Source organism: Mugil cephalus, chromosome 15 (assembly GCF_022458985.1).
Source record: "Mugil cephalus isolate CIBA_MC_2020 chromosome 15, CIBA_Mcephalus_1.1, whole genome shotgun sequence".
Classification (NCBI taxonomy): Eukaryota; Metazoa; Chordata; class Actinopteri; order Mugiliformes; family Mugilidae; genus Mugil; species Mugil cephalus.
Genome location: NC_061784.1, coordinates 10,159,594 through 10,185,673, shown reverse-complemented (window position 1 = coordinate 10,185,673; position 26,080 = coordinate 10,159,594). Strand labels below are relative to the sequence as shown.

The 26,080-nt window shown below is 41.5% G+C and overlaps 1 protein-coding gene across 3 annotated transcripts in view; it reads left to right on the top strand.

Annotated features, from left to right (window-relative positions):
- Nucleotides 1-26,080, top strand: part of ntm (neurotrimin) — a 351,663-nt gene that overhangs the window by 219,449 nt on the left and 106,134 nt on the right. For 2 of the 3 annotated variants that reach the window (XM_047606520.1, XM_047606519.1), the window contains exon 2: nucleotides 23,144-23,234. In XM_047606520.1, the coding sequence (XP_047462476.1) occupies nucleotides 23,144-23,234 (91 nt within the window). Of the gene's footprint in view, nucleotides 1-22,656; nucleotides 23,235-26,080 lie in introns of those variants that run through there. The other variant, XM_047606518.1, reaches the window with a different exon arrangement.

Here is a 26,080-nt window from a genome sequence, read left to right as displayed (position 1 = left end):
AGTGTTATTTTTTTTTCCCCCTTCACTGTAAATGAACACAATCATGTCTGTGATTGTCTTTTCACCTCTGTAAAGCTTGTTCCGCTGCAAACTGCTTGGATGAGTGTCACAGAGATTTCGCTGAATCACATTCCACTGTAATTGGAGCTAAATGCTGTCAAAACGTATGCCTGGCGAAAAGTCTGAAAATCAATTGTGATATAAGAACCCTTTGTGCAGCAACCCCCTCTGAGGAAAATCTAAAAAGAAAACCTTTTTCTTTTTTTTTCTTAACTCTAGGAAAAACAAGTTCTGTGCAGCACAATGGTGAAGGGCAGACGAGGGATGAGAAAACAAATGGAGAGAAGATGCGTTGCCACGTTAAATGACACTATGAAAATGTAGCCTTGCCCTCCCTATTTTCGGGCAGAGACATGAAGACTATTGGTAGACTGCAGAAGAGAGGAGCAACAGCTCTAGCGTGACCTTAACAGCTAGAGCATATTTTCCACAGAGAGCTGGTGTCGCCTCCACCGTACCTCTCTGAGCGCTTTGCTGACAAGTTAAGCCACCTGCACTACGAACATTTCGTATGATGAATTCAGCAATGTAAATTAGTGAAACAATTTGAGACATAAGTGTCCACCCATGAAGCTCATATAACTATGTCGCTTTGAAGGTAATATTGTTACTCAGGTCAGGACTTGCTTAATTAAATTAGGCACTAGATTTAATACTAATACAAACAAATCTAAATAGACCAGACTAGTATGCTAGTGGTTGGTACCAAATGCCACTTTAATTTAATTCTCTGGGATTTACGGAATAAAAAGATTGTAATTTCACATCGTAAATTCGTTTAGGAATCACTTCAGAACCCATGTGGCTGTTTGTACTACATCAAGGGTATTTGATTGGAATCTAACTGTAATGAGCATATGTCTATGAATTATGCATTCTGTAAACTGCTATGAATCCCCTACTCATTGACAATGACGACAATCTGTCATTGTTTTCTTGATTACCACTGTTCTACCTTTCTCTCTTCCTCTCCTTGTATCCTTGATGAAAAACCTCAAGCTCATTTAGGAATTCAGTTTGCTCGAATAAACGTGGCCAAACTATTTTTTAATCAATGAAATGAATAATACACTCCAGGATGACTCCTGGTTGTTTTGGGGTTCTTTTTTGTATGTGTGTGCGTGTGACATTTTTGTTCAGTCAATTTAATTAATATGAGTTATTTTTTTTTTCTGTTTGATGATCAAGGTGATGTGGTTTATAATCAAGCATAAAAGTAGCTTAGGTTTGACATTAGCAGATTTCCTCCAGTCATCTAACGAATCTGTTTAAAGCAGAGCGTTCAGAGAGTACACTGATAGGGAGTAACTTTATGACCACATTTCCAATATGGTGTAGGTCTCCCTTGTTCTTCCAGAACAACTCTGAATGTTGTTAGTGAGGTTATTTGGATCCTATGGGTTAAGGGGAGGGTCCTCCGTTGCATGCACTCGTAACAAGCCCGAACCACAGATACTTGATCAGTTGGGATCCAGTGAATTTGGAGGTCAGGTCAAGTTTTTTTGAGTTGTTCCTAAAGCATTTGTCTGTGTGTGTCTGGGTATTGCTGCTGCCATCAAGGAGTATCTTTGCTATGGGGTGGGGGTACATGTCTAAGTAACATCCACATGAATGCCAGGTCCAAAAGTTTCCCGGCAGAACACTGTATTGTCACAAGATGATTAATGTTATCTGCTTCTCCCGTTAGTGGTCATAATGTTACGTCTGATTGGTGTATCTCAGCTTTTCACAACCAGAAAATTCCTATTAAACAACATCTTGACTTTTTATGATCTGCACTTGATGGGCTTCATCCCTGGATCATTTAACACAGCGACTCCGTCTTTTGAAAAGATCACCACGCGCTTGCTCCTTGAAATAAGACAGATCCGGATGAAGGACTCACAACAAGCTCAGAGAAGTTTAAATATTTAATATACTGTCTGTGAAGTTCTCTCAAAATTCCTTAAGTGGAGCGAAGACATCTTTATTGTTGAATCAAATGTGCCGCAATATTTGACCCCCTCATGTTATTGCTTGGGGACGGAGAACTTCCAGCGGTCTTAGATGCTCATATTCAGACTGTATCTGTTTAGCCAACAGAGAAATCCTCGGTCCAAGTGTTGTGATCTACAATTATTAATACAGTGTGGGATTATTCTATTGTAGGCAGCTAATGGATCAAAGGCCAAGGACATCTCCCTGCAGCAATTTAACAAACCGATGAAAAGATGAGACCTCTGAATCACGGGCACAGCAAAAACACCTCCATCCACGCCGGCTTCCAGGGTGACGGGTGAGGAGTTAGGGGGGGTTGGATGCGCCTGTGGAGTGGGGGTTGCGGGTAAATCAAAGGAGGCCGGTGTGTGGTTTTCCTAAAGCAAACAAGTTGTTCCAAGCTGTGTGTAATTCAACCCACAGATGATGGGTTTTACAGCCTTTTTCACATGTATTCTATCCAGTGGGGATCTGTAAATCTGTCAAGGAGAGAGTCAATTCCATTCCCCCTGCTGTAATCTCATTTGCCTCTGGTGCCAATGGTGCATCAAATGTCGGCGCTGGCTCTTGTGGTTGGGTGCAGTGCCTGCCTGTCTGCCTGCCTGAGCTGAGCCTGGGAGTAAATCCCACCTGTCCCACATGAGGCGCTCCATCAACCACAAAAATCCATTATCCCAGAATGTTTTAAGGGGCTAATGGAATCCTTATCTTTATTTTGCACTGGAAGAATTTAATTACATGCTGTAGTAAAAAAAAGTTCTGCCAGTTTATCAGTGCTACATGCATATCTGTCCTTTTTTTTTTTTTTTAAGAGTTTTCTGAGGATGTTCCTGGGCTGACATCTGTGTTTTACAGCACTGTCTGTCAATCACAGGCTACATTTGTTATATATTTCCATCGCTGGTGAACCTGCTCTCTCCATATATCACAATGCAGAAGATAAGATCAGATAAAATTAAGTCAGTTCGGAACGTCCTCATCCTCCCAGGCACACTCAGCAAACATGATTTGGCACTTCCCTGTACATCTGTGGCATGCCATTTAGAAGATAATGAGGAGCTGGCTCTGTACATCACAATAATGTGTACAGTGGAAATTTGATCAAGCACGCTGCCTTTACTTTGTGTTGCTTGCTTTCCAACGCCGCCTTCCCTGTAATTGTTCGGGATTGTGCGTGCGGAGGAGGCCGCACGTCATAAACAATCTGTAAAAGCTAAAAAAAAAAAAAAAAGAAAAGAAAAGAAAGGCAGAGAGCGGAATGCAAATGAAACTGAATAATTACTGCCATCGCATTTTGTTTCGGGGGGAGATAATGGCGAGATATGTTTTGTTTCCAAATTGTCCCAGAGAATGCCTTTGATGGCGCATCTCTTTAAGTGCGGGCTGCAAATGTTGCAGTTGGAGCTCGTTAAAGCCGAGCATTTCCACGCTCCACTGTCGAGAGGCTCTGTGATTAGGGAGCAAGCTAAAGAGGAGGTGTAGCTGTGGCCTTTTCCTGCCGAACATTTCCTGCAGTGTAATTTAAGGCCACCGCGTTGCCGTCAAATCCGGTGGAAGTAGCTGCGAGGTTGTAATTACGGGTAATCTTGCCAAATTGTGGTAAGATAAATAAAGAAAAGCTGTGTCAAGGGTTGTGTGGGGATATTAGTGAAGTACATGTTTAGTTCACAATTTAGTTATTGTGTCTGTTTTCTTCTCTGCTATCACCTGACGACTTAGAGGTGAACCTGTCGACTTTATCTGTCCTGTCTATCCTTAAAAAGAATCATGAAACGTACATTTAATAATAAAACGTACTTTTAATAATAATCATAATTACATATGTCTATCTACATGAAAAAAAAAGTCAACTGCTTTCTTAATTAATTACTTGGCTGTGGTATAGACATAGGAACACGGCGTATGTATCACAAGAACTGATAATAAAATTAGAAAAACAAACTTTGGTTGCACATATTAACAACAGCTGGGTTACAATACACACACACACAATGGCACAAACCTACTTAATTAGGTTAAAGGAGATTTTACAACCTAATTTTTTTAGTAGTTTGTTTGTTTTTATTCTATTATAATTTCATAATAAGTTCCCCAATAAACCATTTAATCTTCTGCCAGAAGAGAGTGCATGGGATTTTAAAAAGTAATAATAATAATGTTTTCCTTTTCACCCGTATTTAAGTCTCTTTTTGTTACATTTGGAATAAGTGGAAATCAAATTATGTTTCACCCAGCAGAGGGCAAATTGATTCATTGTCAGCAATGTCATATTTCTTTCCAAGAGCAAAAAAAAATAAAAAAATAAATAAATTAAAAAAAATAGCAGAAATTACTCCCAAATTTTAAATCAGAACTATGGCAACTTACTTTCTTTATATATTTATGCATTTACCAGGAAATAAAATGAATACAAACTTAAATCAGTAAGCAGTGCCCTGTAACGGGATTGTATTAGATTACAACCACGGCCATCTTGGTCAGCACCATCCAAAACTAAATATGGTTTTAGGTAAACCGGCCTAATATTGAAATACTTGTAGAATTGGATTTGCCAAGCATTATAGTACACATTAAATATGCTTTCAAATGTGTGATAATATTGAATCAGTAGATAAGTCTATATGTTAATATTATAATATTATTATAGATAAGTCTGTATGAAATGAACTGAGAAGACAAGATAAGATCAAGTCTTTAATGGGTACAAAAAATATGTGTAGCTTAAGTACCAAAGTTAAGTAAGTAGAGCAGAGTGAATGAAACCAGAATTAAATCATAACTAATCACAGAGCTACACTTAACTTTATTTTGGTGAACCAAACATTTCAAGCAAGATGAAGTGTATCTTTTTAGGAGAAAATTACTTAAAAATGAATGAACTGTAGTTGTCTACTAAAGCACATTGTGTAATATTGTCGCATTGCATTGAGTTGCTTGAAACAAAGCATTTGGCAATTTTGCTAAATTCAGTCATTAGAAGTGCTGTTACAGAGATGATGGTATATGGAAAAACATTAGGTCAGGGCTTGAAATTGTATTTCTTTATCCATTTTAAAGATAATAATAAACAAATAATAGTTGCTGCTGATAAAGATTTTTGGATATTGTGTGAAATTATGCAATGATTATGTTCCTCTGTAACTTTTTATGCATTTATATTTAATACACGTGATGCCGCTAATTGGAAGTCAAAGGAGAAAGATGCAGTGCACTGCAGTGTTGTGATATTTTCTAAATTAGAACAGGATATCTTGAACTCAGGTGCCGTAAAAATCCACTGAATGACCTGATGGGGGCACTGAAATTATGGAAGTAACATCTATTACTTTGTTGCGCTGAAGGGCGAGCAGGGTGAGACATGTTTACGGTTGCCTTGTTAAGGAAATGATTTTAAGATGTGAAGGTGTAACAGGTGGATACGCTGATGCCGATTTCCTGTAGCCTTTTTTTTTTTTTTTTTTTTCACTGACAAATGTCACTGGAAGTTATTTCTCACAGATGGTGTGTGAACACCCAAGGACACCGCACGGCACAGATACATTTAGAGCCCATTGTGCATGGCTAAAGAGAATAAACTTTATACCCTGAGTTTAGATGCCTGGCACCAGCCATCATAAACCTTTATATCAGTGGAATGAAAATAAATCGATAGTGGCAGTGGATCAGTTCCAGTAATTTACTATATTACCTTTAAAGCAAAGCAAAACAAAAAAACACAAGAACCTGCTGTCAATAATCTGAGCTCGAGTATTTGTTTCTGAGCATAAAGAGAGAACCATCGTCTGGGCGCTGCGGCCCTCATGTTTGACCTTTTCACTAGCCGTTTATGAAATTGCTTTCTTTGAAATGTACGATTATTTGCCGGAGAACTGTACAGTCACCAGCTGAAAGCTTCAACTCTAGGTGACAGTAATCTCTACGGCTCGATCATTTCACTGTTGTGTTACTTTGAATGTGTAGCTGGACTGTTTATTTCATTTGCAACCAAACCAGACACACACGAGTCAAGCATCGTAAGCCTTGCCGCGGAGAACGGAAAACAGCTTTACGCATGACGGAGAACACGGAGCCCGTTTGCTTCGCGGGGCTCCGTTCAATTACGTAGACCCTGGAGCTCGTATATGTTTAACGACAGCGCTGTCAATAGAAAGTGGGCCATTCTTTAATCAACTTTGGTTAGCTTGAAAGAAAATGTCACCAGTCGAGGCGCTGCCCTTTCTTTTGCTCTGCTGATAACATCTGGTAGCAATAAAACTGAACTTTCAATTTTATAATCTAAATGTCAAGGAAACCGCAGAGTCATATATTAATGCACAAATAATTTAGTAAGTTTCAATCGCGGCTTTAAAACGTCATCTTGCGGACATCCTGTGTGTGGTGGACCAGCGTGTAACTTAGTTACTTTGCACTTTGGTTTCTTAAAATGTTGTTTGTTGATATATAATATAATTAAACTGTTAATTGTCCCCATCCTTAGGGGCATACATTTCAGGAAACAAAGCTGAAGCTAGGGTAAATTCAACTGACTTTGAATTTTTTCCCCCCTGCCACAGAGAGATTTACATAGCTCAAACATAGCTCAAAAATACTTGCAAAAATTGCTACAGAACATTACTACTAAATTAATTGTTCAGGTTTACCACAAACTTTCCCTGAACTGTACATCCGTGCGTTAGCATGTTATCATGCTAGGCGGAGGAGCCTAGCAACAACCTCTTAACCCTTTAAAGCATAGGGTCTTCAAAGGGGGATCCGCGACCCCTAGGGAGTCCGCAGAGGTACTGCAGGGGTGCTTGCAAAATCTTTGGTTGATTAGACATTTTTATATATATATATATTTTTTTTTAATTTTCCCCCACAAATTTAAATTTCTTTAAACACACATTAACATACATTAAAAGAAGATGTTATCTGTCACTCAGGGTATGAACCGTTTCACCCAGAGCGCCACACTAGCTGAGAACCTGCCAGTCAAAGAATCCTGTACTCAGTAGGCCCCGCCCCTATCGCTACTGAGTCAATCATGAGGCCGCATATTACACGCTGATCCTCTCAGGTTCCCCACAATTGGCCTCTTCAGTCCCCACATGAAATATTAGCAGAAGAGAAGCTAACAGTGCAGCTCACTCCCATCAGCCAACTACTGAGGCCAAAATGACTGGTGTCTCTACTACATTTAGCTACATTTCAAGATAAATCCTGGAGCTGTCGATTATTTAGCTATGTTTAAATAATTTAGCTATGTTATTTGTGTTTGGTCAGTATATTTGTACCCTACTGTTGCACATGTTTGAAATAAAAAGAATGAATATTTGAACCTGTGTATTATTTGAATAGATTAATATTGAATGCAAAATGATAAAATTAATATAGTTTTATAAATAACACTTTAGTATAAAACACATATACTAGGCAGGGGGTCCCTACTTAATCTGTCATCAGTTTGTGGGTCCTTGGCCTGAAAAATGTTGAAGACCTCTGCTTTAAAGCCTGAACGTATCACTCGTGATACATTAAAACATGCGGTATTTGAATTACCGTAACTTACAGTATTACTACAGTACAGTATTGACAAAATTCAAAGTGTGAAGCTAGCTGAACACTAGAGGAATTTGTTGATAAAAATTAAGTTAGCTATACCCTTGAGATGTCACGGAGGTCTTTCAGACAAAAGCACAACGTGATCATCTGTGAGTTACGGTAATTCAAATACCACAAGCATTTTTTTTTTAATATGCAGGAGGATGTTGAGGTCTTAAAGGGTTAAAACCATGACGTAGCTCTGACACCTTTCATGGGTGTCTCGCCTAATTAAATGCTATAAAAAGATAGATGCACTCTCCAACATTTGATTCTGCACGGAAAGGGCAAAGCCGTACGTCTACATGCACACACTTAATGAAATACAGAGAGTAATTCACTATGCATGTACTTTCTGACTGTCCACGTGCCCTTCACCGACTCACTGGGCAAAAGGTTTGTGAGTCTTAAAGGTGTGTTTGGGGGGAGTTATATCATTAAAGATAGCTGACACAGCAAAAAAAGAGTGGGGATGTATTGACAAGCTTTTAAATATTGTCAAGGGTGCATTATACTTTTAACACATTAAAGATTCGTAACATGAAATCAATCATATATCACTGCTGCATTAATCTTATTTTCACAATTTAACAGAAATTAAAAAAAAAACAAGTTCAAAACCAAAAGCCTCGGTTTTCAGTCACTGTATTGTATAATAATTAATGCATTACTAACACATTCATTTTAAAAAAATAATTAACACATCATTAACACACATTCCAGGAGATCAGGGAGCACACATACAGAGATCTTTAAGAGCAGCTCAGATGTTGATAAGATTAATGAAAACTTCATAAAAAGGGATTCATTTGCATTAATTCCAGGTTCGCTAAGGAAAACATGTGATTAAATATTTTAATCTATTCATAGCACTGATAGTAATTTATGCACCTATTCAATGTGTAGTCGTTTTAACCGCACCACACCAGGCTTAACGTCAGATGTGGCAGAAGTTATTTATCATGAAGAAACACGTAGTATCGTTAAAGAAATATTAGTTTATCGGCTAATGGCTAGGAGATCATAGTACGCCAGTGATAACTGAGACTACAGACGGCCATTAAACAGAATGCATGCAGTTTAAGTAACTTTGTTTCTGAGCACCTATTTCCACCACTGCAGAAGGATCACCTGCCCGTACGACAGAGCCATAGTAGTGGTTCCTTGGTTTTGCAGTCATAGTATTTGTTCAGGGGCTCCGACACACTTGTGCTTCCATTTCAGCACATTCCCTCGCTCTCCTATTGCCTTGACAGGCTCATCAACAAAGAGGCAGGTCTGAGGTTGGCATTTAATCTCAATGACCCCTCCGCTAAGGCACAAGATGCAAGTAACACAGCAGCTGGATCATCTTTAGATAGGAGAACAGAATTGATGGATAACCTAGAAGTGTCCAGGTTTTGTGTGTGTGTGTGTGTGTGTGTGTGTGGTCCCACACGGCTGCCATGCTCCACCTATCATCTCGTTTTCCAGTTACTCACTTGGCAGTTCTTTTAGTGTGTGTGTGTGTGTGCCTACATCCAGTGCACACAGAGGTTTGCGTTTCGTCCAGTTTTCCGTCACTAATCCGCCAAAAAAACATATATCTGCAACTGTTTAAGTTGCAGCGGCAGAGACGGAATTTCGAGCCAACCCATATTGTAAAATGAATCCATCACCTTGAGCTTCATTGTGCTCGTAACTTTGCAACCAAAGCCAAAAAAAAAAGAAAGAACAAATCCTGAAATTGATCAGCCAGAATAATAAATGGGAAAGTGCACTCACGATGCAAAGATGGCGCATAGATCTTGTAATAATAACTTGAATTATAAAACAATTGACATGCTCCAGTTATTCAGTTTAGCTGTAAATGAAGAGATTCTACTGTTACACCTTTGCTTGTCGGTGGTAGACCGAGCAAATGTGACTTTATAAGACTACCCAAGTGTAAACATGGTAGCTATTTTTGTTGTTGTTGTTGAAGCATTACAGGCTCAGTCCTGGATCAAGCTCAATCTATTTATCTGATTTTGTTTTGACGGCGCGTTGCATCCAGAGCTCATCGCTTCTCCTGCGACGGGTGCAGCAGGTTTCAGGGACGCCAGCCACCGTGATGTTGCGGAGGATAAATAATCAAACGGAAACGTGTGAGCAGAAGGCATTAATGGCACACCGTGTGCTACGTGAACGGCAGTCAAGGTCGAAAACCTTACACTGCACCAGCATCACGGAGGCAGTTTATGAGGGCGCAGCGGAAAGCGGCGCGCAACACCGATGCTCTCAGAGTACGACACATTAAAATGTAGTGGTGAGGAATAGAGGACTTGAACACTGCCGCACAACTCTGTAATTTATGTGGGATATACTTGTATTTCCTCCATCAGATTCAAAGTGATTGCAAACCTATGCTATTGCATGTTATAGCCCTTTTACTTTTGAACGTGCTGCTGCTCTGAAGTCGTTGCATGTTCAGACGTTGCAGTTATAGGATCAGTCCAGTTGGCAGAAAGCTTTCCCTCTGTGAATGTCGGTTTGGTGACGCGCTCAATAAGCTAGGTGCAGAACGAGATTTGCATCCATGCTAAAGTTGAAATGTTAAAGGAATGCTAATGTGTGGTGCAGGGGAGCCGATGCACGCCTGAGTGCATTTGAAAGGCGCGACGTTTACGTTTGTTTGCTCATTTGAGGCTGGCGGGTTCAGTCACTTTGCAAAGTGATTTATAATTTTCAGCAGCTTCTGTCAAGGATCAGTAATCACAAATTTGTGGGTTTGCCTCCCAATAAGTTGAAAAAGCCCAGTAAAACTCTTGGCTTTGAGGCCCAATTTTCACTAAACCAGAATTACGCTTCAAAGCAAATTGCAAATTGTCCAAAACATGTTATGACAGAACATCTGGAATGATATTGCTGATTAATGACGGTCGTCTGGCTCCACGTGAGCGCAGGAACTTACAACACCGCTGCCACATTTTCTGAGCCAGTTTTTTAAAACTCTTAGGCGATTTCACCCGCACATTTCAGTAACATTTTCATCTTAAATATGCATGAACTCTCTACTTAAAAGTCACAAGTTTGGGTGGCCACAAGGCTTTGCATATTTCTTTGGTTAATGCATTATTAGTCGCAGTAAGCTCCTTTTTCTTTTCAATTCCCAAAGGATGGGGGGCTGCAGAGGCTTGATTTTTGTCAACAAAAGAAAATAACTACATAAGAATTAGATGTGTGCACCTTCCTGCCTTAAGCTGACATTTTACTGAAAAACTCTATAGAGCTGCGAAAAAAAAAAAGTGTTTTATTAAAGTGCCTCCACTCCAGGGAAGTAAAGTGTGTGTGTGTGTGTGTGTGTGTGTGTTGGTGTATGTGTGTGTATGGGGCGTTTGCTCTCATAAAACAGCTGTTGTACCAGTGTGTGTCCCCCTCGAAGAAACTGCTGAGATGAATAAACAAACGAGCCCACTCGGTTGCTATTAATAATTACTGAGCTGCTCCCCAGCTCTCCAGATTATTAAGACATTCAAGATAAAGTGCTGTCTTCATTCTGTGGGTTTATGTCTTATTTTGCTTTGACCTGTGCGAATAAGTGAGTCCGCGGTCTGAAGTGGGATTTTTTTTTGTTGTTGTTGTTTTTTAACATCGGTTGCTCTGGGTGACCGCATCCAGCTTTGTACCTGGATATGAGTATAAGACGTTGCTTTATGATCAAATGAGAAGCTTGCTGCGCCCGTGGCGAGGCGTCGCTGAAATGGAATGTGTTTTTCTATCTTCCGGGGCCAGGGGGCTGCGGACGTGTCACAGCGAAAGTGCACTTACCATGCCTCGCAGTCAAGAAGCCATTGCTAAAGGGTGATAAAGATGACTTGGCCGGCATCAATCTCTTTATTAGAAAGTAATGGTCACTTCCACTTGGGGATGTCTAACACCTAAGGGCCACTTTGGTATTGATTGCTTGAGCCCATCGTGATTAAGATCTTGGCAAATGCTTGCTCTTGGTGAGTGTTGGGGGGGAGGATGAGGGACGGGAGAGACTGCGCGAGCCTCCAGGAGCAGCCGTCCTCTGGTTCGGTGCCAGTTGGAAGTATTTCCCTGACCACGACCAGCAGACTTTACAGCCATTCCGCTGCAGAGCCTCTCGCATATCTGTTATCACCGCTAGTTGTTCACTCTTAATTATTACATTTATCCAAGTGCCCAAATCCCCAGTCAAGTGCTTTCTGTCCACACATCTGCAAGTCCTCCAATACAATTACATAGTAATGCAATCTGTTGCATACAGTGGGGAAATGTTGCAAAAAAAAAAAAAAAGATTTTTTCTCTCACCAGGCACTATTAAGGATTGAGTGTACTGTATTAAATCTGCACCAGTAGAAATGTGTGGGATTAATGTGTGAATGATGTACCACACGATTTAAAGTAACCAGGGGTATTTTCCAGGGCTAATGTTGCTGCTTTCAATGGGCACAGTAGCTCAAAGGTGTCCGTCAGACTTATTTGCCGAGATCCTCCCACTGTGAAGTTCCCTCCAGTCTGCAAGGTGATATTTCATTAATGCCAATGACTAAGACCTCATTACCCGCGCTTCCCTTGTGGACAAAGCGGGTCTCAAAGATGGAGGACGGCCATCTGGAAGTCATCAAGAGGGACCACAGTGCAGAGCAGCAGAGATAACCGTTTAGCTTGCTGTCCAGAGTACCAGCGTGATCCATTTCATGCACATCTGGCCTGTGGTTTCTAACTAAAGTGGAAATTAAGCTGCGCACGGCGGCGCCAATGGCGGCTTTAGTCCAGGCTGCTGTTTGATGCCGCGTGACAACGTATTGAGTGCGTCCCCGTCATTTTCACAGCATCCAGCCTGTGCAGATTTCTTTCAGACCAACTTCTTCCGCTTTGCATTCATCTGTTGTCAGGCCAACCAGTGGCAATATCATCTCCGAGCCTTTCAGATACTTTAGCTCTCTGTGATCATGTGGCGTTTTGAAACGACTGCAAAGCAAAGCACCTGATCTATAAATTCACATTCACTGTCCTTGAATCACTTTTACGGCGCCACACTGGCAGTGGAAATAAAAAGGGCATTTGTTATGTAAAACCCTAATTGATTGGTTTGAAGAAGGAAAGTGTTTGACGTTAAAATGAGAACACCGTGCCTTGCCGTCTGAGCCATCCATACATTGATTAAGGCAGAAGTGATGGCAAGCAACTACTGTTTTCTCAAGAGGAAGCACATGTGATTGCAATAAACACAGGCACAAAGACCACTTCACCTTGTGCCTCCAGAACAGTTGTGACTCATCAGAGAATGGACATGGGTCTTCTGAGTGTGTCCTGTGGTGTCTGGAAACAGAATGTTCTTAGGGGCCTTTGTGGAATGATCTCATAGGTCCCAGATACTTTATCAGTTTTGGATCTAGTGGAGGCCAGGTCAACACCTTGTTTATGTTTTTTGTGTTGCCGGGGATGACTGCTGCCATGGAGGAGGGTCATTGCTATGTGGGGTGGGGGTGTCCGGTCTGGTCTAGGTGGGTGGTACATGTCGAAGTAACATACAAATTAATGCCAGATCCAAACGTTTCCAAGCAGAACTTGGTTTTAATGTTGTGGCTGGTCAGTGTATACACAGTAACGGAGATCTACTTCGTTCAGTTGTCATGGAGATGTCTGTGCTTTCCTACCAGAGCTTTACTGTCAACACCAGCATTACTGTACCGACCGGGAAATTGTCAAACTCAACGACCAGGAATCAGTGGACGACTCGAGAAAGATCAAGGAGGTTATTCAAGGGTTATCTTTGAACATGGTCTCCATGACAACTGATCAAACCGCATCTGCTGCTGAAGACCAGATGCTTTCGAAAGTACGTAGAGAAAAGTCCAGGGTTCAGGGTGCGCTGTGACTGGACTTCCATATTGATGCAGCTTTTCAAGCGATGCTTTGACTTGTGGTTTGCGTTGTGTCACCTGCGAATGTCAGCAGTTGGCAGGTTATCGAGTGTTGTCTGTTGCTCAAACAGGAAATTCTACAGAGAGCAAATGCAAATGTGCCCCCCCCCCTCCCCCCCCCCCCAAGAGCTAATTATTGTAAACACTGCAGTGTAGAGTAAATGGTAAATTATGCCTGTCAAATAAAATCAATTAATCAGCTGAAATTCAGCTATGCTCTCAACTCACACACAATTTTGAACCAGCCACACTTTAGCTCCACATCCTGCTTGAAATCCATATAAGTATCATGGTGTTACACAAAAGCAGAGCTGGAGGATTTTCACTTTTTAATGACGCATATCTGCATTCCGCAATAAATCTTTGCATATCCACTAGTCCGCAAACACTTTGTTGCCTCTCTCTCTCTCTTACTGGCGCAGAATGACCATTTCCCAATTTAACAGCCTTCTTGGAACACGAGCACTTGTTGAGGTAAACGGTGAGAAGTACCCATGGTCAGTTTTACAGATTTTCATGATTTGCAGCAGCGGCTTTGACTGCTTTATAGCATCACACTGATGCCAGCTCCCGTCCACTGCGGAAAGTACGCTCCAGTGTTCTCATTTATTAACCCTCGCAGTTTGATTGACATGTGTGGAGGATTGCCTAATAGTGGTCATTATGCTGATTATGATTATTACCATGGGCGCCTCAGTCCTATAGAAAGCTGATTGGCAGTGACATAGCGCCATCCTAAAGACATCCATCTGTCATTCTTTTCTCACCTACCCACTCTCACTACTCCAATTAGCAACATATAAAATGTACTTAGTTGTCTTCAGACACATTGGGAATCTGGCGCCTTCCAAACCCCCCCCCCCCCACAATATCTGCTTCACCGACTGAATGTGAGTTTACCTCGAGCTGGGGAAAAGGGACTGTGCAGAGTAAATGTGTTTTTACAGCAGCGCACCGCTTCACACTGGGTCACGCCAGGAAGCTGTCCGGCCCGCTCCGGCGGAGTCGATGGAGGGAGGAGGGCTTTGCTCAACGACATCTCGACAGTATTTGATGCGGGAGTGTCACTTATTGCCCATCAGTTCCCTGTGGTCCCCTGATTCAAACCACCCAATTAAAGCTGGCTCAATTACCATTACTTCAGGTGGACGTAATTATCGTCCAGCGGGTGAGATGTTGTTTTCAGTCGCTTTGTCATTCGCTCCTCGTTGTTTACCTCACAGTTAGACACAGCTGCCTCATGCACACTTCAGCCAGTATCACGGCTCGAGCATCAGGAGCAGCGACTAACCCTGTGAAGTGGTCGTAGCTTGTCGTGTGGGTATGAATTGTCCCAGCAACAGGAAGACACACCAGTATATTGGGTACAAAAAAAATTCACATGCCAAATTAAAAGTCAACATGTGAAATGTGGAAGTTGGTTTTGTTAGTGGCATGAGTGAAGCGTGTGTGTGTGTGTAACTGGAGTAGGATACATTCGGATAACCTTGAAAGGACAGAGCCAAACGAGAATGTGAAGTGCCCGGGAAGAAGAGCAGAGAGAGAGAGACCAGTTAGACAGACAACAGGACCTCTGTAACCTTGACTCGCTGAGCCTTACAGGTGCTCCAGATCACAGCTCGGCTACCCGCAGATCACACAAATCATGCCCCAAGAGGACACCTGGGGTCGTGACAGAACGGGTGAGGTCGATTTCTCAACATGGGGACAATAAAGATTCTTCTTCTGTAGGATATACAGAGATACTGCTGGCACATGCTTATAAACTGATGGAGAGATTAAGTGGGGATCCCTTACATAATACACCTGTTCCATATTAAACTCAGCCTAGTGCTATTTAGAAATACACATTATTATCATCATTTTGCATTCAATACTAATATTCAAATAATAAAGGCAAACAGGTTCAATACTTTTTATTTAGACTAAGACACGAGGGAAGTTACTACGTCACAGTAGCTGCACATAAAAGTAACACTCTTAAAAACCACAAGTAAAGAGAAAGATAAAATAAGATTAGATTAAAATAAAATAAAATAAAAAATCTAGTAAAATAAAATAAACAGTGAAATCGAAAAGTTTCAGAATTAGCGCTGTGAACAAATGTACAAAAGTGGCTGGAAAGACAGTGTCCAAGGTGATCAAGTTGTTTGCCCAGGTGCTTAGCAACACTGGCATGGATCGTGTCGCATGCAACAGCAGTACCTCTGCGGACCCCCTGTTGAAGACCTGTGGCCTACAGCCTTTTATCTCTTAGTCATTTGTCTTGTTTGTTGGTTGGTGAACTCATAAAACCAAAGTTAACTCTCGTTTCACTGACATACTCTTGCTGTTGCTGTATGCTATCCTGTCTCTGTCTGTTGAACCATTGCCAAACAATCATGTCATTGCTGGCTGATGTAAAATGCAAATAACTTCTTTACATTTTGGAAACTGAAAACTGGGCGATACGTTAGGAGGCTGTTGTCTAGTTTCATCTCTAGAAAAACGTAACTGAGGACTGTTGAGCTCATGATAATTCAGAGTTTATATCACACATATTGTTAATCGTAACAGATCAGAGCAGCCTGCCTGCTCATGTCCGCGCCATTTGTTTTTTTTTTTGTTTGTTTTTTTACATGTTCAGATAGTCTCAGACATTATTTATCATCTTGAAACGACAGACTGACTAAACAGGTGTTTCAAACGGAGAGCCTTAGATGTCACGTCACCTGCACAGAGGTGGGGCCTCTGTTATAAGCTGTAGCCCTCCGAGCAAGTCAAGTGACGTGTTCAGAGTCACTTTGGAAAGGGCTTCCTGCAGGCTCGTTGTCGTGGAATCTGACAGCGTACACTCTTCCTGTCAGGATCTGGACTTTAATATATCTGTGTCATGACTGGAGCACACCCACCTTGGCCCTATAACATGTTGCAATAAACTGACAAGGAGGAACTTTACTTTCACTGGCCAGGTACAGCTACTTGAGGCCTTTTAAGGCACAGACATAAATTACCAACTTGCACCACAGGAGTCAAACTAATTAACATATCACTATTCCTGCCAGAATCATATTACCTGAAGATTGACATGGATGTAAGATTATTTAAGGTGTTAATGGCGATATACTCAAAAATGCGCCAGTCTTAACAGCTGCACAGCAAAAAAGGTGTAAACTGGGTGTGTTTTTAGTTCTCTCTTGTGGTGTACGTGCGACTTCCTGCACCCTGCAGCCAGGCCCATTTACACATTGAAGTAAACTTAACAACTTGCATTGTTTTTTTTTTTTTTATTTAATTTCTTTTTCCCTGCATAACTGTCCTAAGTCACGATATGAAAGGGAATATTAGGTTAACTGTGTTAAGACATCGATGGAAAGCCAAAGCATGAAACAAAAGAACTTTAATTCGGTTGTCAATCGCGAAAAAAAAAAACAAACAAACAAAAAAAAACATTCCAGTCCAAACTAAAGAACACTGAATAAACCCAAAAAGGGGGTTATTCCAAAAACAGATATCAAGAAAAAGTTCCAAATGAGAAAACCCATAAGGTGGGGAAGCAGAACAGGAAAACACAAAAGGGAACACGACGTGACAGGGAGTAGGCAAAAGAGACTGGTATGAGGTTATTTCAAACAGAAAAGCTCACAGTAATTAGGCTGTACCACGCAAATGTGCCTTTTGGGGACTGTAAGTATGGATCAACAAGAGAAAATCTTCAGTGTGACAATGCACGTGGGATTACTTACGTCGTGGCCCAAAAAAAGCAAATGCTGGTGGTCCGGGTCTGATACAAAGTGCTAAATATTTAGCTTTGCTTCAAATAGCAAAGACGTCAAAAGGTTACAGTTAGTCCCTGTTTTTCCTACTAACAACCACTGAGTACAGTATGTTTGTCATATTAAAACTATACATTATGTAATGTAAACATAGAAATAAACCTCAAATCCATATTGTCCGAAAGAGTTTGTTACTATCAGTAATGAGGTTTTACTTAATTACATAATTTGTATAATTCCTCATTCCATCAAGTTTGTGCATGTATATGTAACATCCCATGTGTAAGTAACATGTATATGTATTTTTAAGAGTCGAGTCTTTGTCAGCATATAACATTTAAAGTCATGGTATTCGTTTGGTGGATATCAAAAGGCTTGGACTCTTGAGCTTGAGCTCTTTTTTAAAAAAAAATGTTATCACAGTCAATACAGAGCCATGATGGAAAATAAATAAATAAATAGTGAGTAAGAGACTTGAGTTCCTGACCAGATTCTTTACAGAGAATGTGGACAGTGGGTCAGCTACAACCCCGCCGCTCAACACTGTCAGAAATATTAACATAGAGATAAATCACTTAGCAAACCCAGAATTATTGCCATATCAAATTCCAAATTTACATACATTAACAGTCAGACATCATTCGTTAGCGGGCTTGATTAAACATTGCTCATCTCTAAACCAGTGTAAGCCTTCTGGCATTACAGTTTCTTGAGGATTAAACTGGCATTGTGGTACAGTATGGGTACGAGGCAAAGGACTTATATAACGACTGTGACTCATTGCTTTAAAAATATCCCGTTCGGTTCACCTCCATGCTCATGAACCATTCCACATTCCATTGTGTGTCTGTTCGACATGGAGTTTAATGAAACACATCACCTCAGTGTTCTTGTTGCAATTCCCATAGGCTTCCATGGCGACCACCGTGTTGCTCTACTTTTTCTGTCCATCACCTTGATGCACAGTGTACATCCTACGAAGGTGTAGGTTGTTTACTTTGACCTATGTATCTAGGTAACTTTGTTTTATTTATTTTAGAGAAATCGGAGCATATGTGTCTATCATGACCTATGTTTTTAAGACAAAACTCAGAAAACTTTATTGTTCTTTACTCTTACCATGAAATGGAAAATTTCTTTTGACTCTAGCAAATGAGGCTATTAAAGGATTTATAAGTTCAAATATTTAAAAAAAACAAAACAGTACATTCAATACAAAAACATGGCAAGCGTCAAGAAAAGAACTGCAAAATAAATGGAGCATAAACATTCTTAAACCACTCTCTCTTTTTTTTTTTTTATTTGTTACTTTATGTACCGTGGACGGAATAATTCTCAGAGGCTGTTAAAATGAAATCACTGTAATCAAGCGCTGATTGCTCTGAAAGAGCCAGAGTGGGCCCGATGCACGATGCATGCTGCCCAATAGATATGAGAAAAAAAAAAAAAGAAAGAATGAAAAAAAAAACAAAAAAAAAAAACGGGATACACATGGCAATCTGTAAATGTTAAGCACAGGCTTACAAATGTGGAATGCTTAGCCAACGCTTGCACATATTCATCTCAGGATAGCATCTGGCTCCATTATAGGCGGCGTGGCTCCTGAATGAAAACGAACTGAATAGAAATTGGATATGAATAGTGTGAATTATAAACCATAATATATTCATTGTGTGTGAATGAGACAAAGCTGGAGAATTGCTGTCGCTCAAGGTTTGAGTTTATTACCATCCGCGCGTCTTTATTTTTTGTTACTGAATGTGTTGCTCAATAATAAAATCGAGGTTTTATGTAGGAATGTGAGTATTTGATGGCGGCGTGGCCTTTGTCTCTCTCTCGTCTCCCTCACCTGCTTTGACTGAACTACCCCTCATCTTAAGGCTGAAATTGATGTGTCTTTATGACTTACAAGGGAAACATGTATGAAGTAGTATCATACCATGCACCAACTTGCACTACGAACTCATTTTATTATTTCTCCTCGTTTCTAATATCATTACCATCGTAATGTTGTATTCACCATCGCTGACATATGACATTTGAAAGCGTGAGAATGAGCTGCACGCAGAGGAAGCTTGTTTTGTCACATTGTCCTTTGTTATTTCATGATTATGTTAAAGGTTACAGAAATATCGTGGTCGGTTTTATTACAGACAGTCCACAGTGTCACAAAACACATACGTATATATTATTTTCCATTTAACCAATAGTGGTTACATACCGAATGAGAGTATGGATTACAACCTCATCCAAAAAGTGTGCTTTGCAATAGGCGGTTTAGACTTCTGCACTGAGCTGATGCAGGAGCTACAGCAACAGCACAGTGCCATAACTGATGTGCACCTTCCCAAAAATGTAACTGCGGCAGAGCTTTGATTGGTCCGCTGGTTAGAAGCGTGCTCCTGCTTTAGCGTTTCTGACTGCTTCTCCATCTCCACAATTTTTCTATCGATTATTTTGGATTGATACAGATGGAACACATGGAGGAAGGTTGACTGAGGAGATTCGGAGTTACAAAACGGAGATGCTGAAAGTGAAGCGGGAACAAAAATTAACTCAACCGGCAAAAAAAAGACACCAGCTATGACACTTGGGCGCTTTGGTGGTGTTCCTACAGAGCGAGCCAGACTGACAAGAGCACAAGTATAAATGGCTGGCACCAACGCAAGGCTGCGTGCTTGAGCTACGCCATCTAGCCTCCCGCAGTCTGCTAAAAGAGTCTTAAGGGCTCCATTCACACAAAGCACTTCAGTGTTTCAACACATTTTAATGCTGCATTTCAGCTTTATCTGACATAGTACTGTTTTTCCAAATTATAGTCAGCTATACACACAGAACCTGTACCTGAGACTGAACTTTACCCGAGTTGTTTATACCGTCACGTATAGAAATGCATACATATGCTCCACAAGCTTATACATACAGCCCCGTTGACCTCCATTCACCCCGTTTTTGTTTTAAGGATGAGGTGTGGTGTATATATCGCCCTCGGTTTCACCAGTACGCCAGCGGTGGGTAACGGGGAGACACCGTATTGTGTCGCTAAACCATTAGCTCCTGACAGTTCGAAACTGAACAAGGTGAGACGCCTTGTTTCGACTGCACATTTAGACCACAGCCATTCGTTGGAATAAAGCCGTCGTGCACAAAAGAATCCCTTTATGAAAGCTGCGTCTCTGTTTTCAATTGTTGGACTCAACTCATGTAAAGTTGCCTATGGAGTTGCTCAGTATAAAATAAAACTTACACTATAGGAGAGGAATACATACTGTACTTCCCTCTTCTATAGATCAAGGATGGTTGATGACGCAACAGCATTACCAACCAGCTAGCTAAAAACAGCACCTAAACCAATACACAATACAATCACGAGGCGCACTCGTGATATGTTGAAGGCCATGGAAGCGCAGCTTGATGACAAGGTACGAGAAAGTCGCAGCTTTTCTCTGCAGATGGATGAAGCGCCTGACAGCATCAAAGACTGTTTACTGATAACGTGCGCCGGCTATGTATACCCACGTCGAACTGGGGGTCGGGAGGGGCAAAGATATTCTTATCTCCAGAAGGGGTGCCTAGCAGGAAAACTTTGGGAACACCTGCAGTAGAGAAAACAGTGTGCAGCCATTCAACGTGTACGTGCTATAGCAATTGTGCCGGTTTAAACTTGTGTTAACGGTGCGTAGCTCGGGGGTTGGACCCAAGTGGAGGCGGGAAAAGGAAACAAAAGAAGTTCCGTGAAACGTATAAATCAGGGAGAAAAACCTCTGCCATGAAAACCCAGGTCAGCCAACGAGCAAAAAACCAAGACAACAACTAAAGGAAAGCAAGAATCAGGAGGAAGCATGAGGGTACATGAACAAGCAGGTAACTCAAAGCAGACTCAAACTTGGCTGACAGAGGCGAAGGCCGGCCTATATATATACACACACATGGGCACACAGGTGAAACTAATGAGGCGGGAAACGCACAAGGAGAAACCGATCATGTAATCAGAGGGAAAACACAGACAGAAAGAGAAGCAGGACAAGAAACACACAGGAAGAGGCTTACGAAGTAAAAACAGGAAAGGCAAGGAAAACCAAACTGGGTCAAAGGAAATATTCAAAGCTTTCATGAACACAAAGATGTTCTAAGTACCGTGGCAACACACTCAGGCGTAACATTATGACCACCTGCCTCATGTTGTGTATGTCTTCCTTGTGCTTTCAGAATAGTTGTAACTCATCAGAGAATGACAGATGAATGACATGGGCCTTCTGAGAGGGTCCTGAGGTGTCTGGAAACAGATTGTTGTTAATGGGGGGCCTTTGGGTCCTATGGGTTGAAGGGAGGGACCTCTTTGGATCCACCCATAGATACTTGATCAGTCTGGGATCCAATGAATTTGGAAGCCAGGTCAACCTTGTGCTCCTCTTCATGTCTTCATGTTTTTGTTGTTGTGTGCATTTTTGTGTGTGTGGCTGCATCCTTTTGGGGATGGCTGCTGCCTTCATGGAGTGTCATCCAGTGGTACATGTCTAAGTAACATCCACATGAATGCCATGTCCAAAGGTTTCCCAGCAGAGCATTACGTTGTCGCAAGAATGGTCAGTGTTATTCTACATTTCCTGGCAGTGGTTTTAATGTTGTGGCTGATCGGTGTATGCTGCAGTCAAGTTAACCATCGAGCTTTGTCGGTTAATTATCTAGTTAGTCACCATAAAACATACCAGTAACTAATTTGATAATGAGTAGTTTAAATCACGTATTAAGCATGGAATCAAACAGTTTTTCAAAGCATTTGAACTGCTGGTTGCACAAAACATACAATCTTACCATGCCAGCTTGGGTTTGACGGGGTAGTAATGGACATTATTTACCCTTTAGGCTACACATGTGTACCCAGAACATATTTAACCGATGCCATGACTAACAAACAAACCGCGGAGTGAGCTGCCCACATACATGCAGCATGATATTACTGCATATCATTACTGTCCAAAAAAATATCAGGGGATTTGTATTAGCTGCATCTGTTATGTGAGTCTAATTGATAGCAATAAGAAAAATGAGAATAATATGAAAATTTAATAGGTTAAATGCACTGTTGCATCTCTTCCGATGAGATCCATTTTCTTTATTATTATTATTATTCACTAGGGTAGGCTACGTTTAACGCAAATGTAAATCCATTTCGCTCTCGGCACCACTCAAACTGTCCGTCTCTGACGCACCCAGACGGAAAGTGCTCATAACAGAGCACCGGCAGAGAAACAACTCACTGACATCCCATTCTAGCCACAAACTTAACTCTCTCCGTCTTTCTCTCTGGCTCTCTCCCTCCCTCTCTCTCTCTTTCTCTCTCTCTCTGGGTCTGTCTCTGTCATGCCGAATGAGAGTCTTATGTTTGCAGCTTCTCCGGGCTTATTTAGACGGCACGTGAACAGCAGCGCGTGTGAGAGGATTCGTGCGGGAATATTTTATGTCATAAAAAGAAAGAAAGAAGGAAACTTGGGATATCAGCCGCCGGAGCGCCAGTGAGAATTTCTAAAGTGCACGTCGTGGAGGTGCTACGGTGCAACCAGATTGTCTGTGGCGTCTCCTCTCGTGCGCGCCGCCTACCTGGCGAGAAGATTTGGATTAGGACCGATGAACAGGGTGTAAATAATCTCCACGGGACCGTTTGAGAGACAAAGACCCTCAGTGTTTCTTTTTTTCTTTCTTTTTTTTTTACTGTCTGTGGGGATTTATTTATTCATTATTTTCGTTTCTCCACCTCTGACGGTTTGAGGACAATGTCTGTCCGGGGATACTCTGACGCTTTTTCCAAACGCACAGTTCTTCTCTCCCTGAGGATTTTGTTTCTTGTGCCTTTAGGGTTGCCGGTCCGCAGCCAAGGGGATTCTCAGTTCGACAACAAAGTGATGGACAACATCACGGTTCGACAAGGGGAGACGGTGCTACTCACGTGAGTCAACACATTCGTTTCCATTTCATTGTCATTGTTTATTTTGTTGTTGTTGTTGTTTTTGTTGTTTCTTCCTCATCTTGCTGCTGCCTCTGAATTGGAAAAAGTTGAGCTCCTGTCTGCGGGGCTGCCGTCACTGCCTCGTTTAAGTAGCGTTGTAGGACAAGTGTCGTCTGGTTAATAATGTAACCGGTGTTATAAAAAAATAAAATAAAAAAAAGTAACAGAAATAATAATGACGGGGGTGGTTTCAGAGGATTATTTTCTGCCAAATGCTCAATTCAGAAAAGATACTCTGTTAATCTTGTGCAGCTGTTAACGAGGGCTCGGCTGCAGCGTGTTTGATTGTTGTGTAGTGGTGCAGAACTAAAGGTGGAAGAGGGGGAGAAAAAACGTGTGTTTGGGGAAAGGATGGCAAACAGCAAACCAGTCGACAAGTGTATGCTGAGGACTGGAGGGCGATGTGTGTGTGTGTGTGTGTGTGTGAGAGAGAGGGGGAGAGAGAGAGAGAGAGAAACAGAAGGAATGGGGGGTGTTAAAACTGCGGTCGTAGAAACGGATTGACTTGCAATTCCTCAAGATAGGAGATTGTCTGCGGTGACCTTTCCCCTCCTCTGCGCCCTCGGAGGCTTACGGGACACAGACGGATTTATGTTGCTTTCAAGTGCTGTCGGGAATAACCGCCGTAACACGAGCAGTAATAACAGTGGCTAAAAGGACGGAGTCCTTTTCGAGATTTTTTTTTTTACACCAGAGATGGCGAGATGCTTGGGAGGTGGATAGTTATGGGTCCAGTGTCACCAGTTACAAGATTCAAACTGTACTGATTTAACATTTGGGAAGGATTTAGAAGTGAGTTTGAAACAAAGCCTAATGCTGACAGTAATTTCAAGTTATTATGCTTTGTGGGTTAAAGACTGTACTGCTGTACAGCTTCCAAAAGAACAACATTATGATTAAATTTACACCTGTCGGCCACAACATTAAAATCGCTGATGGTAGAAGTTAATAACGTTGACCATCATCGTGTGGATGTTGCTTAGACATGCACCACCCACCCAGACCAGACACCCCCAACCTTTAAGGACACACACAAAAACAATTTAGGAACAGCTCAAAAAAACATGAAGAACAGCACAAGGTGTTGACCTGGCCTCCAAATTCACTAGATCCCAAACTGATCAAGTATCTGTGGGATGATCCACAGAGGCCCCTCCCCTCAACCCATAGGACACAAAGACGTGCCCTAACAACATCGTGCTGCCAGACACAACAGGACACACTCAGAAGTATGGGGCCAGAACCCTGTCTTTAATCTTTTGCATTGAAAAAATTACTTTGGCATTGTAACAAAAGTTGTCTATCTTTTTACAATGTCTTTTTTTTTTCAGTCTCACTGGTTTTCAGTTTCAATGTCAACTTATTGGCAGGATTTTGGTGTGGAGGGGAGGGTTCGGGGGGTGGTTGGGGACGCGTGGTCCTGAAGAATGAATCAGCCATCATCAAGAATGAATCAGCGGTGTGGTTCGGTGTCCATCCAGCCAAGAAAAAAGACAACTACCACCACAACAGTCAGTCTCATGGCTCGTCGCCGCAGAAACACCCAACAAATGTGAAGCGAAGGCTGAATGTTCATATTCTCCCTAACAGGGCGACACGGGGACATCCAACCTCAAAATATGACTAAGTCACCACTAATCAGCGTTTATGGGATCATATCACTCACTACAGACTGTGTGACTTCAGTTTTGTGAGACTGGAGAAGAACTGAAACGTCCAGTACACTAAACAACATACATCGCAATATAATAGTATAGCTTAAGTTTAGGTTTTTTAATTATTTACTCATTTTGGGGGCAAATATTTTGTGCCAGTTCCATTTTTGTATTGGACACTTTCAAAATGTGGCGCCTTGAGCATGAGTCACACTGCACCTGCAAAAAATAATTTAAAAAATAATAATTATTGTTATGCAACCAAATTGCATAGTTATGCATGTTATTCATAAACAAGTATTTCTGAGCAAATTGCCAAGCACACATTTTATTAGACTGATTAGACTTTCATTTCTGCTTTATAAGCGCAACCGCAACACTAGGAAACTACTTGGTTTCAGTTAGCTTAGCTTATGTCATCTTTCACTGTTTTCAATGCCAAAGATTATTTTTTCAGTGCCACAGATCAAAGGCAGGGTTCTGGCCCATGTCCATTCTCTGACGAGCCACAACTGTTTTTGGAGGCACGAGGAAGGTGGTCATAATGTTTTGCCTGAATCTGTGTAAATTTTCATTACTGGATATCTGCCATCAGCTGATTGCAGGTTTGCTGGTTTGCTCTAAAAAAAAAAGCAAAAAAACAAAAACAAACAAAACAAGACGACTAAACTGATGGCTATACAGCAGGTTATCTCCCCCAAACAGGTTTTCAGAGTGATGTGTTAAAGCAGGTCATCAGTGAGGTGAGGAGGAGATCAACTTGGCTGTTTCGCTACAAGCCCACACTGTGAGAGAGAGTGTGTGGGGTGCTGTCAGGATGAAAGGCATACAAGAATCTGGGCTCTTGTACTGTACACACATTTTGCATACCTGCACTGATAAGTCTGCGCCTTCTTTGAGTGCTCCGTAAAACGTGGACACTGAAGGAATGAGGTTTTTGAACCAGAAAAATAAATGGATCAAAATTTTGCCCTTGTAACTGATGATTCTAGGAAGGTGTTGCACTGATCTTACTTTCAGCCTTCACTGCCGACCCGTTTCAGCACCTTGGACAGCGTACCGCCTTTAACTGCATAAAGCTGGTAACCATTTCATATTTCTGCAGCACTACACCGTCAAACTCGCTGTGTG